The sequence below is a fragment of the Ranitomeya imitator genome, chromosome 1, assembly GCF_032444005.1.
Source record: "Ranitomeya imitator isolate aRanImi1 chromosome 1, aRanImi1.pri, whole genome shotgun sequence".
In the NCBI taxonomy this organism is placed as follows: domain Eukaryota; kingdom Metazoa; phylum Chordata; class Amphibia; order Anura; family Dendrobatidae; genus Ranitomeya; species Ranitomeya imitator.
Window position 1 is genome coordinate 853,664,930 of NC_091282.1, and position 14,748 is coordinate 853,679,677.

The 14,748-nt window shown below is 44.7% G+C and overlaps 1 protein-coding gene across 2 annotated transcripts in view; it reads left to right on the forward strand.

Annotated features, from left to right (window-relative positions):
- Window positions 1-14,748, forward strand: part of ZAP70 (zeta chain of T cell receptor associated protein kinase 70) — a 220,878-nt gene that overhangs the window by 185,866 nt on the left and 20,264 nt on the right. For both annotated transcript variants that reach the window (XM_069741694.1, XM_069741704.1), the window contains exon 11: window positions 11,251-11,391. In XM_069741694.1, coding sequence (XP_069597795.1) covers window positions 11,251-11,391 — 141 coding nt within the window. The remainder of the gene's footprint in view (window positions 1-11,250; window positions 11,392-14,748) is intronic.

The window sequence follows — 14,748 nt, forward strand, 5'->3', positions numbered from 1 at the left end:
ATGGCAAGTGTAAAAGTAGCCTTATACTACAGAGTCTGCCTATGGGGGTGCTGGCTTATACTACAGGGTCTGCCTATAGGGGTGCTGCCTTATACTACAGGGTCTGCCTATGGGTGCTGCCTTGTGGTATAGAGTCTGCCTATGGGTGCTGCCTTGTGCTATAGAGTCTGCCTATGGGGGGTGCATTATACAATATAGAGTAGGCCTATGGGAGTGCATTATATATAAAGAGTCTGCCTATGGGGGCTGCATTCTACTATATTTAGGACGATCTGGTGCATTATACTATATGGAGGCTATCTAGGGGGCCATCATACAGAGTGGGGATTACAGTGAAGGGGCCATCATACAGTGTTGGAGCCATCAAACAGTTTGGAAGCTACTAAGGGGTCAGTATACTGTGTGAGTGGTACTATACAGTGAGGGGGCATTATACTGTGTATAAGAGAGCATCATACTGTGTATAGAGGAGCTGTACAGGGAGGAGACTCGGGACATTATTAAATGTAAAGTGGGCACTTTTTGTTATAGGGGAAATCAGGTTACTGTGACTATCAAAGGGGCACACACAGAGCAATATTACTTTCCAGGGGGCAAAATATGGGCAGTGTTTTCTAGGGCAATTGCGCCCGGCATTACTATATTCTAGAGGGTTGCTTTAGAATTTAGAACGCACAGAGAACCACACAGCAGGTGCAGTAATAGGGTCACATATGGCAGCAGCAGCTCAGTATTGGGGTATCAGGTGCAGTAATAGGGACACATATGGCGCCAGCGGCTCAGTATTGGGGTATCAGGTGCAGTAATAGGGTCACATATGGCAGCAGCGGCTCAGTATTGGGGTATCAGCAGGATGGGGAGGTTGTGCAGACTGGGAATAGATGGTGATGGGGCTGGAATGTGAGACGTGAAATGTGTCTTTGTTGTATTCTCTGCAGACTGAGTCCTGGCAGGAAGAAGTTGTCATGTCGGTCTGGGCCAGATGGAAAAGGCAGGAAAAATGAACGATTCCATCAGAAAGATCGTCAGCGGTAAGTCATTTTCTATAACTGTGCTGTGATCTCTTATATGTTTTGTAGGACTGGTATCTACCACTGACCATATGGCGGTAATATCCATGTTGGTCTTTATATAGAGACTATTTTCTGCAACATCACTGTCATCTTCTGAGGTTCTCCTCCAGTATTAGGGCACGTCACCGAGTTGTAATCAAGATTACCTGGTTAGGGGCCCACTCAGAAGTTTCACCCCTCTTGAACCAAAACCCTAGCTACGCCTCTGAGTGGATGTTAACCCCTTAGTAACCAGCTGCCCATTTAATAACACAATGCACTGACAGACTTGACACGTTTTAAAATGAATAAGAGTCAACACTCAAATCGATGGTGCCACTGTCAAAATGACACATCATTATCCTGCTGTGGATGAGATGATTGACTTGCCATATATTTCATGCCATTCCATATTCCAATTCCTACCACTTTTTCCCCACTATGATTGCCAAAAGTAAGGGAGGCCAATTGTGACCTGTTTTTCATAGTACTATTGCCTGAACAGCTGGAGCCACTGGTTGTGGTGGTACTTCTGCTGCTGCTAGCAGCACAAAATCCATTGTCCTGCTTTTTATTCTTTTATCATACTGTATATTTTGAGAAACATTATAATGAGCTTTTGAAAATCATTCAAACTGCAGTTGTTCAACCTATGCCGAAAATGACTAAACAAGAAATGCTAGGTTGGTAGGCATATGCACAAATAGCAAAAGGTAGCAGCAGCCTGCAGCACATTTGTGGTAAGTACAGTTGTTAATTTAGACTTGTAAAAAAAGTGTGCAAAAACTGACATGGTCACTTAAATGTCAACTTTTGTTTTAACAAAATTAAACTCAACAAAATTAAACTCCCCCTCCCTTCCCAAAAAAAGGCAAAATAAAAAAGCTAAGTATATGTAGTCTACACATGCCCAGGTTTTTGTCATGTAAAAAATTTTACCAAGAAGAATCATTTCAGAACTTTTTCCACAATTATTGTCAGCAATAATCTTAACCACTCCATTGAGAAACAAAAATTATTTTGAAAGGGAAAGTAAAATGATGTGGTTGCCTAAGTGTGCACACACCCTTAGGCCGTAGTCACATCTATCTGTGGCATCCGTGAGAGCGTCAGCGCTCACATGAGAGAATCGGAGCACAGGTGCAGAGGAGACAGAGAAAGTATTTTTTTCACCTCCTTCATTGCCAGCATCTGCGAGAATCGCACTGCGCTCGGGTAATAGCCCAGAGGCTAGTAATGGTGAGGCGTCTATAAGACACCCCAATTACAAACACCATAGTTAGATTGTAAAAAAATAAAACACAACCAGAATTACGACTGTGAACGTTCTCACGCAGAGTAGTGCAGTAAGTTCTGTCACCGGGGTTCATAAGCTCCGGTGACCTTTCTCACATGAGCTCAGCACTAAACACTGCAGGAGTGTGATTATGCTCCTATTTCAGTGTGAGCCAGATATCGTGGATAGCGGTTGCATCACTGGTGTGACCACTATCCAAATCATCTGGATCTTCGTGGGATAGATATGGATTATCTTCATGTTGGACAGGTGAGGGATATGATTGTTTATTATTTTTCTTCCTTTACAGGGGACATGGGCATTAGTCGTTAGAATGTTTAGGCATCAAGGCATAAAGGTGAGTATTACGGCTGTTCATTTTTTTATGTCTTTTACAGGTGACATGGGCTTCAGTGGATTAGGTGTAAAGATTAGTATAACTGCACTTTTTTATTTTTATTTCAAATAAAGGAGTCTGTGTCATTATTTAAATTAAAGGAATTTATTGTGGCTGTGTTTCTTTTAATGAGGGCGTCTTATAAACGCCTCTCCATTACTAACCATAGGGTTTGATGTCAGCGGCCATAAAGCAACCGACATTAACCACAAACCTATTATCCCACTTGCCACTGCACCACGGCGACTGGGAAGAGCTAGGCAAAGCACCAGAATTGTCATTTCTAATAGATGCGCCTATTCTGGGGCAGCTGCCGACTGCAATTTTTAGGCTTGGGGGCAATATCCATGGCCACTTACCAGTATGGAAATACCAGCCCCCAGCTATCTGGTTTAGCTTGGATGGTTGTCAACAATGGGAGGACCCCACATAATTTTTTAAATTTATTTAAATATTAATTGTGTAAAATGGTGTAGGAACCCTCTATTTTTGATAACCAGCCATGATAACGCTGACAGTTGAGGGTTGCAACCTGCAGCTGTTGGTTTTGCATGTTCTGGTTATCAAAAATAGAAGAGACCCCAGGTCATTATTTTAATTTAATTATTCATCAGGCGCCAACTGATGAATACTCCCATCATCAGTGCGTACTGTCCCTGTTATCAGCGACAGCAGGCGTACTTTGATGAGAGTAGTACTCTCTCATCAGCTAATGCTTAGACCAGTGGTAACCTTTTAATTAGACTCCAAGGCACGCTCCCATGCCTAAATGTACTGTCTGCTGCGTTCATTAATACTGTATATTTAGGCACAGGAGCCCCTATTTGAGTCTAATTATTCCAGACTATGCCTTGGACATTGTACAATTCCCTCACAAGTGAAGTCTAATGGGATATACCAATTCCACAGCGACATTGTGATAAAGACCCTGGTTGAGTCAAAATGTCTTATGTAACTTTACCGTATAACTCCAAGCACCTTTGCCTTTTTACATATGTCTGCCTTCACAGATAATAAATATATTGCATGACCTGGAATAAGATTGTGTGGTGAATTTCTTCTGCCTTGGTCAAAGGAGTTACACATCCCATTCCACCAGCACCTCGCAAATACGACTGAGTGCCTGCCAACCATCTAATACTTACAAAAAAATAATGGTATCCACAGCAGAAGTACGTGTGTGGAAAGCCCGCCAGGACCGTTTGGTACTCGGTACCGGGTCCGATACTTAAAGGGATGTGTCATGGCAGCGGTGATCCGGTCAGTGGCCCTGTGTGCCCAAGTAAAAGGGATGGTCTTTAAAGGGGTTTGTGAAATAATAAAAGTTTGTGATGCCACCTGTGGTACTCAGTCAGGGGTGACCGACGCTGCTTAAAGGGGTCCTCTGGGGGTGATGGTGCTGCAGCAAAGATGGTATCACTTCCCACAGGTGAAGCTGGGTCCCCAGGGCTCCCGGTGTGTTTGGCAAGGATGGTGTGGTGCTGGAAATAAACAGAGGACACAGGGTTGCAGTCTCTTTACCTGGTTTACTGATGGTACGCAGTCTCAGTCCAGGGTACTATCAAAAGGCGTTGGTGTGGTCCGGCCGGCCTGGAGGCAATGATGGATCCCTCTCCCAGGTGAGGTTTGTAAGCCTTCCTTCTCACGCTCTTATGCAAGGTCCTTGCTGCCTGTGGCTCCCTTACAAGGTCCTCTCTCTCCTGTCCTGGGACAGTACCCGCATGGTGGGCAATGCGAGCCTTTTTACAGGGTCTCTATCATGACTCAGGCTTTGTGCACTGCTACACTTTCGGGTGTGGGTGCGGACAAACTACATAATGTCTACAGCCCTCCGGTTCTGCTGTGGGACATGAAGTACTACACAGCCTCAGGCTCCTGTTGCCCAATTCTTGCACTCCAGCTTAGAGGGTGCCCAATCACAGTTCCCCTTCAGCTCCTTTGTCCTCCTGTGCCTCTCCCCTTCGACACTTGCTATCAATGCATCCAGTCTGGTTCTCTTCTGTCCTGGAGCTGCAGCACCACACCACCACTCTCTGCTCTCACTCCTCTCTCCTCCAGCTCCAACCCACTCACTAACTGACGAATTCCTCCTCCACATCAGAATATATATACATATATATATATATATATATATACTGTATATATATATACTGTACAGACCAAACGTTTGCACACCCTCTCATTTAAATATTTTTCTGTATTTTCATGACTATGAAAATTGTACATTCACACTGAAAGCATTAAAACTATGTGGAATTATATACTTAACAAAAAAGTGTGAAACAAGTAAAATTACAGTCACTTGCCCCATATAATGCTGCACAAGCGTTATGGCCCCATAAGATGCTCTGTACAGTCACTTGCCCCATATAGTGCTGCACAAGTGTTCTGGCCCCATAAGATGCTCCGTACAGCTACTTGCCCCATATAGTGCTGCACAAGTGTTATGGCCCCATAAGATGCTCCGTACAGTCACTTGCCCCATATAGTGCTGCACAAGTGTTATGGCCCCATAAGATGCTCCGTACAGTCACTTGCCCCATATAGTGCTGCACAAGTGTTATGGCCCCATAAGATGCTCCGTACAGTCACTTGCCCCATATAGTGCTGCACAAGTGTTATGGCCCCATGAGATGCTCCGTACAGTCACTTGCCCCATATAGTGCTGCACAAGCGTTATGGCCCCATAAGATGCTCCGTACAGCCACTTGCCCCATATAGTGCTGCACAAGTGTTATGGCCCCATAAGATGCTCCGTACAGCCACTTGCCCCATATAGTGCTGCACAAGTGTTATGGCCCCATAAGATGCTCCGTACAGTCACTTGCCCAATATAGTGCTGCACAAGCGTTATGGCCCCATAAGATGCTCCGTACAGCCACTTGCCCCATATAGTGCTGCACAAGTGTTATGGCCCCATAAGATGCTCCGTACAGTCACTGCCCCTTATAGTGCTGCACAAGCGTTATGGCCCCATAAGATGCTCCATACAGTCACTGCCCCATATAGTGCTGCACAAGTGTTATGGCCCCATAAGATGCTCCGTACAGTCACTTGCCCCATATAGTGCTGCACAAGCGTTATGGCCCCATAAGATGCTCCGTACAGCCACTTGCCCCATATAGTGCTGCACAAGTGTTATGGCTGTTGTGAGTTCTGTTTTTGGGCTCCCTCTGGTGGTTACTGATGGTACTGGGTGACTTGTGTTCTCTGCGGTCTCTCGTGTCCACCTGTTCCATCAGGTTATGGGTGTTTCCTATTTAACCTGGCTTTTTTGTCATTTCCTCGCCGGCTATCAATGTAATCAGCGTGTCTTTTTACCTCTGCTCCCTGCGTCTGTTATCTTCAGGACAAGCTAAGTTTTGATTTTCCTGTTCCACGTTTTGCTTAATTTTTGTCTTAGTCCAGCTTGCAGATATGTGATTCCTTTCTGCTGGTTGCTCTAGTGGGCTGAAATTACTCCTCATGTTCCATGAGTTGGCACATGAGTTCAAGTAATTTCAGGATGGTTTTTTGAAGGGTTTTTCGCTGACCGCGCAGTTCACTTTTGTATCCTCTGCTATCTAGCTTTAGCGGGCCTAATTTTTGCTGATTCTATTTTCATAACTACGTATGTGCTTTCCTCTCATTTCACCGTTATTACATGTGGGGGGCTGCTATTTCTGTGGGGTGTTTCTCTGGAGGCAAGTGAGGTCTGTGTTTCTTCTTATAGGGGAAGTTAATCCTTCGGCTGGCGCGAGACGTCTAGGAATCATCGTAGGCACGTTCCCCGGCTACTACTAGTTGTGTGTTTAGGTTCAGGATCGCGGTCAGCTCAGGTTCCATCACCTTAGAGCTTGTTTTGTTTTTGTGCTTGTCCTTTTGTGATCCCCTGCCATTGGGATCATGTCATATGGCCCCATAAGATGCTCCGTACAGTCACTGCCCCTTATAGTGCTGCACAAGCGTTATGGCCCCATAAGATGCTCCGTACAGTCACTTGCCCCATATAGTGCTGCACAAGCGTTATGGCCCCATAAGATGGTCCGTACAGCCACTTGCCCCATATAATGCTGCACAAGTGTTATGGCCCCATAAGATGCTCCGTACAGCCACTTGCCCCATATAGTGCTGCACAAGCGTTATGGCCCCATAAGATGCTCCGTACAGTCACTTGCCCCATATAGTGCTGCACAAGTGTTATGGCCCCATAAGATGCTCCGTACAGTCACTTGCCCCATATAGTGCTGCACAAGCGTTATGGCCCCATAAAATGCTCCGTACAGCCACTTTCCCCATATAGTGCTGCACAAGTGTTATGGCCCCATAAGATGCTTCGTACAGTCACTTGCCCCATATAGTGCTGCACAAGTGTTATGGCCCCATAAGATGCTCCGTACAGCCACTTGCCCCATATAGTGCTGCACAAGCGTTATGGCCCCATAAGATGCTCCGTACAGCCACTTGCCCCATATAGTGCTGCACAAGTGTTATGGCCCCATAAGATGCTCCGTACAGCCACTTGTCCCATATGCTTTTGCTGCGATAAAAAAAAAATCACATACTCACCTCTCTTCGCTCAGGACCCCCGGCACTTTCAATATTTACCTGCTGCTCGTGCGGCTCCGTCTTCGGCACTGATGTTCAGCAGAGGGCGCGCACTGACTACGTCACCGCACCCTCTGACCTGAGCGTCACAGCCAGAGGACGATGAAGATGGAGCCGCACTAGAACGAGGAGCGGTAAATATCATGCAGCCCTGGGCGTTCCTGCTTCTTCCAGCGCTGCAGATTTTTCCTGTACTGAGCGGTCACATGGTACCGCTCATTACAGTAATGGAGCCGCATATTCATTACTGGAATGAGTGGTAACTGTGACCGCTCAATACAGGAAGAAGATGCAGCGGTGGAAGAAGCAGGGACACAGCGCCAGCAGTAGGTGAGTATAATTACACAGCCCCCCGCTCCCCCTCCCCTGCCGACCCTCGGGCATGACTCGAGTATATACGGTAGGGGGACAAAAAAATGGGCTGAAAATCTCGGCTTATACTCGAGTATATACGGTAAGTATCTCGAAATTCTAATGAATCAAGTTGTTCCCCAGTTACAGCAACAGCCTAATTCAAATGTCCTTTATTTCCAACAAGATGGGGCCCCTCCACATTATTCAAGAGTAGTCCACAAGTATCTTGATGAAACATTTCCTAATAAATGGATTGGCCAAAGAGGCCCACTTGATTGGCCGGCATGTTCACCAGACTTGACCCCAATGGATTTTTTCTTTTGGGGTGTACTCAAGGACAAAGTTTATAGTCTAAAAACCAAAAAGTGTCACTGATTTGAAAAATTACATTAGAGATTCATTTCAAGAAATTAATACCCAAAGAGACTTTTGCAAAAATCTTTGTCGAAGCTTAAGAGGCAGACTTCAAAGCTGTGCAAATTGTGATGGAAACAGTTTGAGCACCTGCGTTGATAAAATGTAAGGGCTATTGTATTATTGTTCAGAATAAAATGTAATTGTCAATATTACGCTTGTGTTAGTAAATATAATTTTATATATAAATTTAAATAAATGTTATTATTTTCTGTCCACCTACTTTTGGACCATCCTGTATATAATGAGAGGAAACTGTTAAAAAAAAAAAGTATATCTGTAGGTTGGTCGCCATAAAAGGAGGGGGGCCCAGATACGTCTCTGTCCGCCCCTGCGTCACCACTTCTGTATTTATCACCCACTCCTGGTTTGGGATGTACTGTAGACAAAGCAAAGATCTGCACCCCAAAAAAAGGTTAAAGAACACCATGAAAAACTCTGAAAATGGGCATTTTAAACACAGCGTTTTTACTTTCAATATAACAGGTTTTCAACATAGTCTTACTCTGAAACTATGTTTTTTTCTCTGTTACACAGTGAGCGGTGTGTGTAAGCACGCCCCGGCACTGACTGATAGTTGTCCCTGCAGCATATCAGTACAGAGCTGGCTGTCAGTCAGTGCCAGGCAGCAGTTACAGACACCACTCACTATGCACTGAGCGGTGACTGAAGCTGTGCCTCTATGGCTGAAAGCTGGAAGCTGCCAGAAGGAATAAAGTAAATTTCCTCCCACTAGCCACATTTAGAGGTGACATCTGCCCGGCTTTAAAATGCTATAAACCTGCAGATTAACCCCCTATCTGCTGGTTTACAGTGTTCTGGGATATGACAGGTTCCCTTTAATGAGGGGTGTGGTGCCAGAAATGTTACTACAGTCAGGGACAAGAAAAAATTGATGTAACCTTTCATGAATTAGCCATAGCCAAGCTCGACCTGTTTTGGCAAAGCTGGGCGGAATCGGTGTGAAACCACCAAAAGTTGCACACTTTTTATGTACATTCAAAGTATGCATAAATGTTGTGACTTATTAAGGTGTTTTACACCAGAATTCTGGCATAAACACCATAATGAACTAGGTCCTATGTCTTCACTTACTAGTCCAAGGTCTGCCTATGGCAGGTTGTCCCCAAATCTGCTTACCTAGATTGACAGGTCTCTCCCTTTAGATATATGACTGCAATAATGCAGAAAGTGCCTGATTTATGTAACCTGTGATTTGGATAGTAGAAATATCATGTCAGTTGTCTAGACCTATGATGTTGATGATCTACCTATTGCATAGGTCATCAATATCAGATTAGAGGGGTATCATACTCATCATTCCCACTAACCAACTGTTATCAGCCACTGTCAAGAGCTGCACTTCAACTCCAATTCAAGAGAGCTGATTGAAACTGATTGTTGTGGGTGCCAGGTGTCAGACCCCCACCAATTTGATACTGACAACTTATATTGTAAGTCCCTATCCTAAGGATAAGTCCTAAATGTCATATAACTAGACAACCCTTTTAAAGGGTTCTTTTCAAAATAGTAACTTATCAACTATTCATTGGATATGGGGTTACTTACTGGGACCTCCAATGACTCCAAGAACAGACCTTTGCATCCTGGAAACTCAGTCTTCCAGAGCCCAGTCTTAGATTAAGTGGTGGTGTGTATTCTTGTCCTCAGCTCCATTCATGGACTATGGAATTGCAGTCGCGTATCCGGCAGTTTCAATAAAAATGCTCAAACCAAAGATTTGACATTTAATGTGCTCTAAGTTACAGTGCCCCATGAATAGTGTTCCTAAATACAGTTCCTTCATCAAATATTTCCCTATATACACTGCCACATTCATAGTAGCATAGTATTCAGTGGTACCCTAGAGGTATCTCTACCTTTTGTGGTGCACTCTAGAGGATCATAATAGACTGTCTTCAGGAGCAGCAAGACAACATAAGACAAATACTTTCCCTAAAAGACAGTGGCACCTCTATCAAGCAAAACAATGTTGCCATATGGCACTGCCACTGCACATGGTGTCCAATGTGTTACATAGGACTGCAGGTGGCATCTACTACATTATCTCTACTCAGTTATCACTGTGTTATATTCGGTGTTAAAAAAAATATTAGAAGAGGGTTGGAGGGCAAATAGCGGCAGACCATGTGGCTGATATGAAACCCCTGCAAATGGGGACCACGGTGCCAGCACTGGCTCCAGGCCCCTCTGCCAACTGTATCCACACCTTATACATCTCAGGGTGCAGTAATCATTGACTACACAGTTGTGTCAAAGAATTTTTTACCATTGTGCAGTGAAGAAAAAATAAATATATTTTTACCACCAACATTTAGTTATAGCCCCAGGTTTTGCAATTTTACAAAGGGAAATGGGCAAACATGTCACCAAAATTTGTCCCACAATTTCTGCTGCAAGTAGAAATTCCCCATATGTGGCTGTATAGTACTACTTAGCCATACGGAGATACTCGGCAGGGATGGAGCGCTATTTGCCTCCTGGAGTGCAGATTATGCTAGAATACTTTGCGGACTCGATATACAGTTTCTGCTCTTTCCATTTGCCCTGGTGCAAGTGGAATAATAGTACAGGGGTTCATGTCAGCTTTGCATTGGCAGCTGACATTAAGCCCGGAGGTTGCCCGGAGGTTAGTAATGAAGAGGTGTCTATAAGATGCCCCCATTACTAACCCCATAGTCAATTAAAAAAAAAAAAAACACAGCCTGACTAAAGTCCTTTATTTGAAAAAAACTCTCCCCCCCCTCTTTTAACCTCTGCTCCCTGATGACATCTTGTTTGAGTATTCCAGCATGCACTGGGGATTCTCAAACGAAATGTCATCAAAATGGAAGGAGGTAAAAATAAAAAAATAAAGCACTTCGATTAAAGAGGGAACAATAGGGACTTTTTAATTAAAGTATTTTAGAAAAATGATTAGATTATTACACTATATAGACGTTTAGTGTTAAAATCAATATTTGTTTCAGACCACCCCTTTAAGGCAATTGTTATCGACATAACATTTTTAGGACTGCAGTGCTATTCATTGCCCCCGAGAGACAGTTGGTTTTCTGCTTATTGAAACATACTCTTAAAGTGTTTGCAGATAGGCATTAATAAGTTAAAGTTACATGATATTTTGATCACTTTTTGGCATATTTTTGCAGGCTCGACAAGGTGGCAAGTGGCCTTTGAAATGGTATGCCCCAGAGTGCATTAATTTTAGAAAGTTTTCCAGCCGAAGTGATGTATGGAGCTATGGTGTTACTATGTGGGAAGCATTCAGCTACGGGCAGAAACCCTACAAGGTACTTATATTATGGAATAGTTATGCTTTAAGTGCAAGTATACGTGTGGATCAAAATTAATTTCTTATTATTTCCACATACTTGATGTGTGAAGCGGTGGAGATCTTCCTTTATGACATTTTTATGGCATGCTCAGTTCTCACTCACTTCTGGACTAAGGTTCGGCATATCACCAGAAATTAGATAGGGGTCCTGTCAGCCATGAGTTCTCGACCTTGTGATTCACCATCATTTTAATACTTTAATACTTTTGAAATGATACAAAAACTCTTGACTGCAACATTGGGTGAATGCATACTTACATTGGTTTCAGAACACTTCCGCCAAAGAGCACTTCTTTGGCCCTATTCATATGTCTGTTTTTCTCGTACATGTGGCATCAGTTTTTTACAGATAGGACCTGGACACATTATATTATATGGTTGTTTTTATACGTCCTTTTTTAAAAAAATTTTTGTGGACCTAAAAAAGAACTAGGCAGCATGTTACAATTGTGTGGGTATACAGTTACATTGTATTACCAGTACACAGCAGTAAAAAGCAGGCAGAACTGGGTGACAAGAAAACATTTACGTCCAGGTAACTTACAGATGACGTTGTCTCTGGAGTCATTCTCTTTCTTTTCTTCTTCATCTTGTCCAGATGCCGTGATGGTTAATGCTATCCACACTACTCAGTATTCTGTGCCCACTCACTTTTCTCTCCCATACTGTCTCCTAGCACTATTCCTCCCAATAGTCTCCTCACATGTTTCCCAATCCCTCCTCATACATTAACCCTCTCACTCTCCATACTGCCTCCTCACACATCCCCCCAATTCCCCATGCTGTGTCCACACCCATCCCATCACCCTTGCTCCCCATACTGTGTCTGCATACAACTTTCCTTGTTCCTCATACTGTGTCTGCACCAAACCTCCACACATCATACTGTGTTTGCACCCACTCTCTCCAGTCATTATACTGTGTCTGTACCACCACACTCATCATACTGTGTCTACACCCACCCACCACTTATCATACTGTGTCCGCACCCATCCTGCCCACTCACCATATTGTGTCTCTGTTAGGGCTGGCGGAACGCACTGAGTATATTTAGATATAATTATTGGTGCATTCGCAGCCTGGGGTCCACCGTGCAGGAGGCAAACCTGCTGCTAGCAAATGGTGGCATAATATGGCGGTATAAGCAAACTCTGTTACTTCTCAGAGTCGCACAGGAGGGAAAACGCTGTGCCCTGTTAGCGTCACAGGGGAACACTGCTGCCTAACAGAGCAAAAGCAATCAGTGGTCAGGGAGTAGCAAGCACACAAACACCTCCTCTCCGGTGGAGCCAGAATTCTAATGGCTTTACGCCAGCCCTGAATTCACCATACAAAACTCCTCCCCGGAAGTGCCGGTATTCTAGTGGCTTATTTCAGCCGGACCCTGTCCACAAGCAGACAAGACCACTGAATAGCAAAAGCTCATGACATAAGCTGATCATAGCGCATGGCCGTGCGGCCTTTTATAGCTGCAGCAACTTCAGGACCTTCCTAGAGGACCAATGGGAGCTGCTGCAGTACCTGAGCATGTGACCCCTGACCTCCAATGAGAGGTCTTACCTTGGGCATGCTCAGAAGGGGAAAAGCAGGACTTAGTCCCAGAGACGTCTGCTCGCAGCTAACCAGTACTGGCTACAATGGCTGAGCCTGAAAGAGGCAGCAGTAACCATCAGCACAGTATCAGGCTGAGCCAGATGCTGAGACCGACATCTCCGCTGAGCAGGCTCCACTGCGGCTGGAGAAGAATGGGAGACCGCAGCAGAGATGGTTTGAGACTCCCCCTGTGCAGAGACAGGGACTCGACCCCTAACAGTCTGCACCCATCTGCCCCACTCATCATACTGTGTCCTCATTCATCCCCCTCTCACTATACTGTGTTTGCACCCATTTCTCCACTCACCATATTGTGTCTGCACCCATCTGCCCCACTCACCATACTGTGTCCACAATCATCCTCCCCCCACCATACTGTATGTGCACCCATTCCCCCTCTCACTATACTGTGTCTGCAAACATCTCCAATACTGTTTCCTCATACATGCCTCCTATTACCTCATAATGTGTGTTTAAATTTCTCCCATTCCCCATATTGTCTGCACCTATCCTTTCCTTGCACCCCAAAAACTTGTGTCCTCAAATCTTCCCCCGTTACACTAAAATTCCTCCAGCCACACTGCACTAAATCTCCCCCACCACACACAGTAAGTCTCCCCCCACAGAATGTCTCCCCCCACACACAGTAAATATCTCCCCCGCACAATAAATCTCCCCCATACAGTAAATCTCCCCTCACACAGTAAATCTCAGCCACACACAGTGAATATTCTCTGTACACACAATAAATCTTCCCTACTACAGTAAATCCCCCCCCCACATACATTAAATCTCCCCATACACAGTAAATCTCCCCCACACACACAGTAAATCTCCCCACCCAAAATCTCAAATCTCCCCCCATTACATGTAATCTACGGCATCTTCAGCTCCACTAGTATGGAGCACTTACCACCAATGTTCTTCACACCTCTGCGTGCCAGCGAGTGATGTCAGCAGTGTTATCACATGACCTGATCATGTTGCTGATGTCGCTCTGACCCAGCGATCAGAATTTTAACCGTACTTGCGTCTGAAAGACGCCGACAGCCGACTCAAAGAACGATGGACTCCCAGTTCGAGGGGCGCAAAATGCAGTGGCCAAGGAAGAAACTTGGGACTGCAGTATTAGGTGGACTGACTGAGCCACCCCACCGGCTGCACCCGGGGCACAGGCCCTGGCTGCCCCACCTAGATATACAGTGGGGCAAAAAAGTATTTAGTCAGTCAGCAATAGTGCAAGTTCCACCACTTAAAAAGATGAGAGGCGTCTGTAATTTACATCATAGGTAGACCTCAACTATGGGAGACAAACTGAGAAAAAAAAATCCAGAAAATCACATTGTCTGTTTTTTTAACATTTTATTTGCATATTATGGTGGAAAATAAGTATTTGGTCAGAAACAAAATTTCATCTCAATGCTTTGTAATATATCCTTTGTTGGCAATGACAGAGGTCAAACGTTTTCTGTAAGTCTTCACAAGGTTGCCACACACTGTTGTTGGTATGTTGGCCCATTCCTCCATGCAGATCTCCTCTAGAGCAGTGATGTTTTTGGCTTTTCACTTGGCAACACGGACTTTCAACTCCCTCCAAAGGTTTTCTATAGGGTTGAGATCTGGAGACTGGCTAGGCCACTCCAGGACCTTGAAATGCTTCTTACGAAGCCACTCCTTCGTTGCCCTGGCGGTGTGCTTTGGATCATTGTCATGTTGAAAG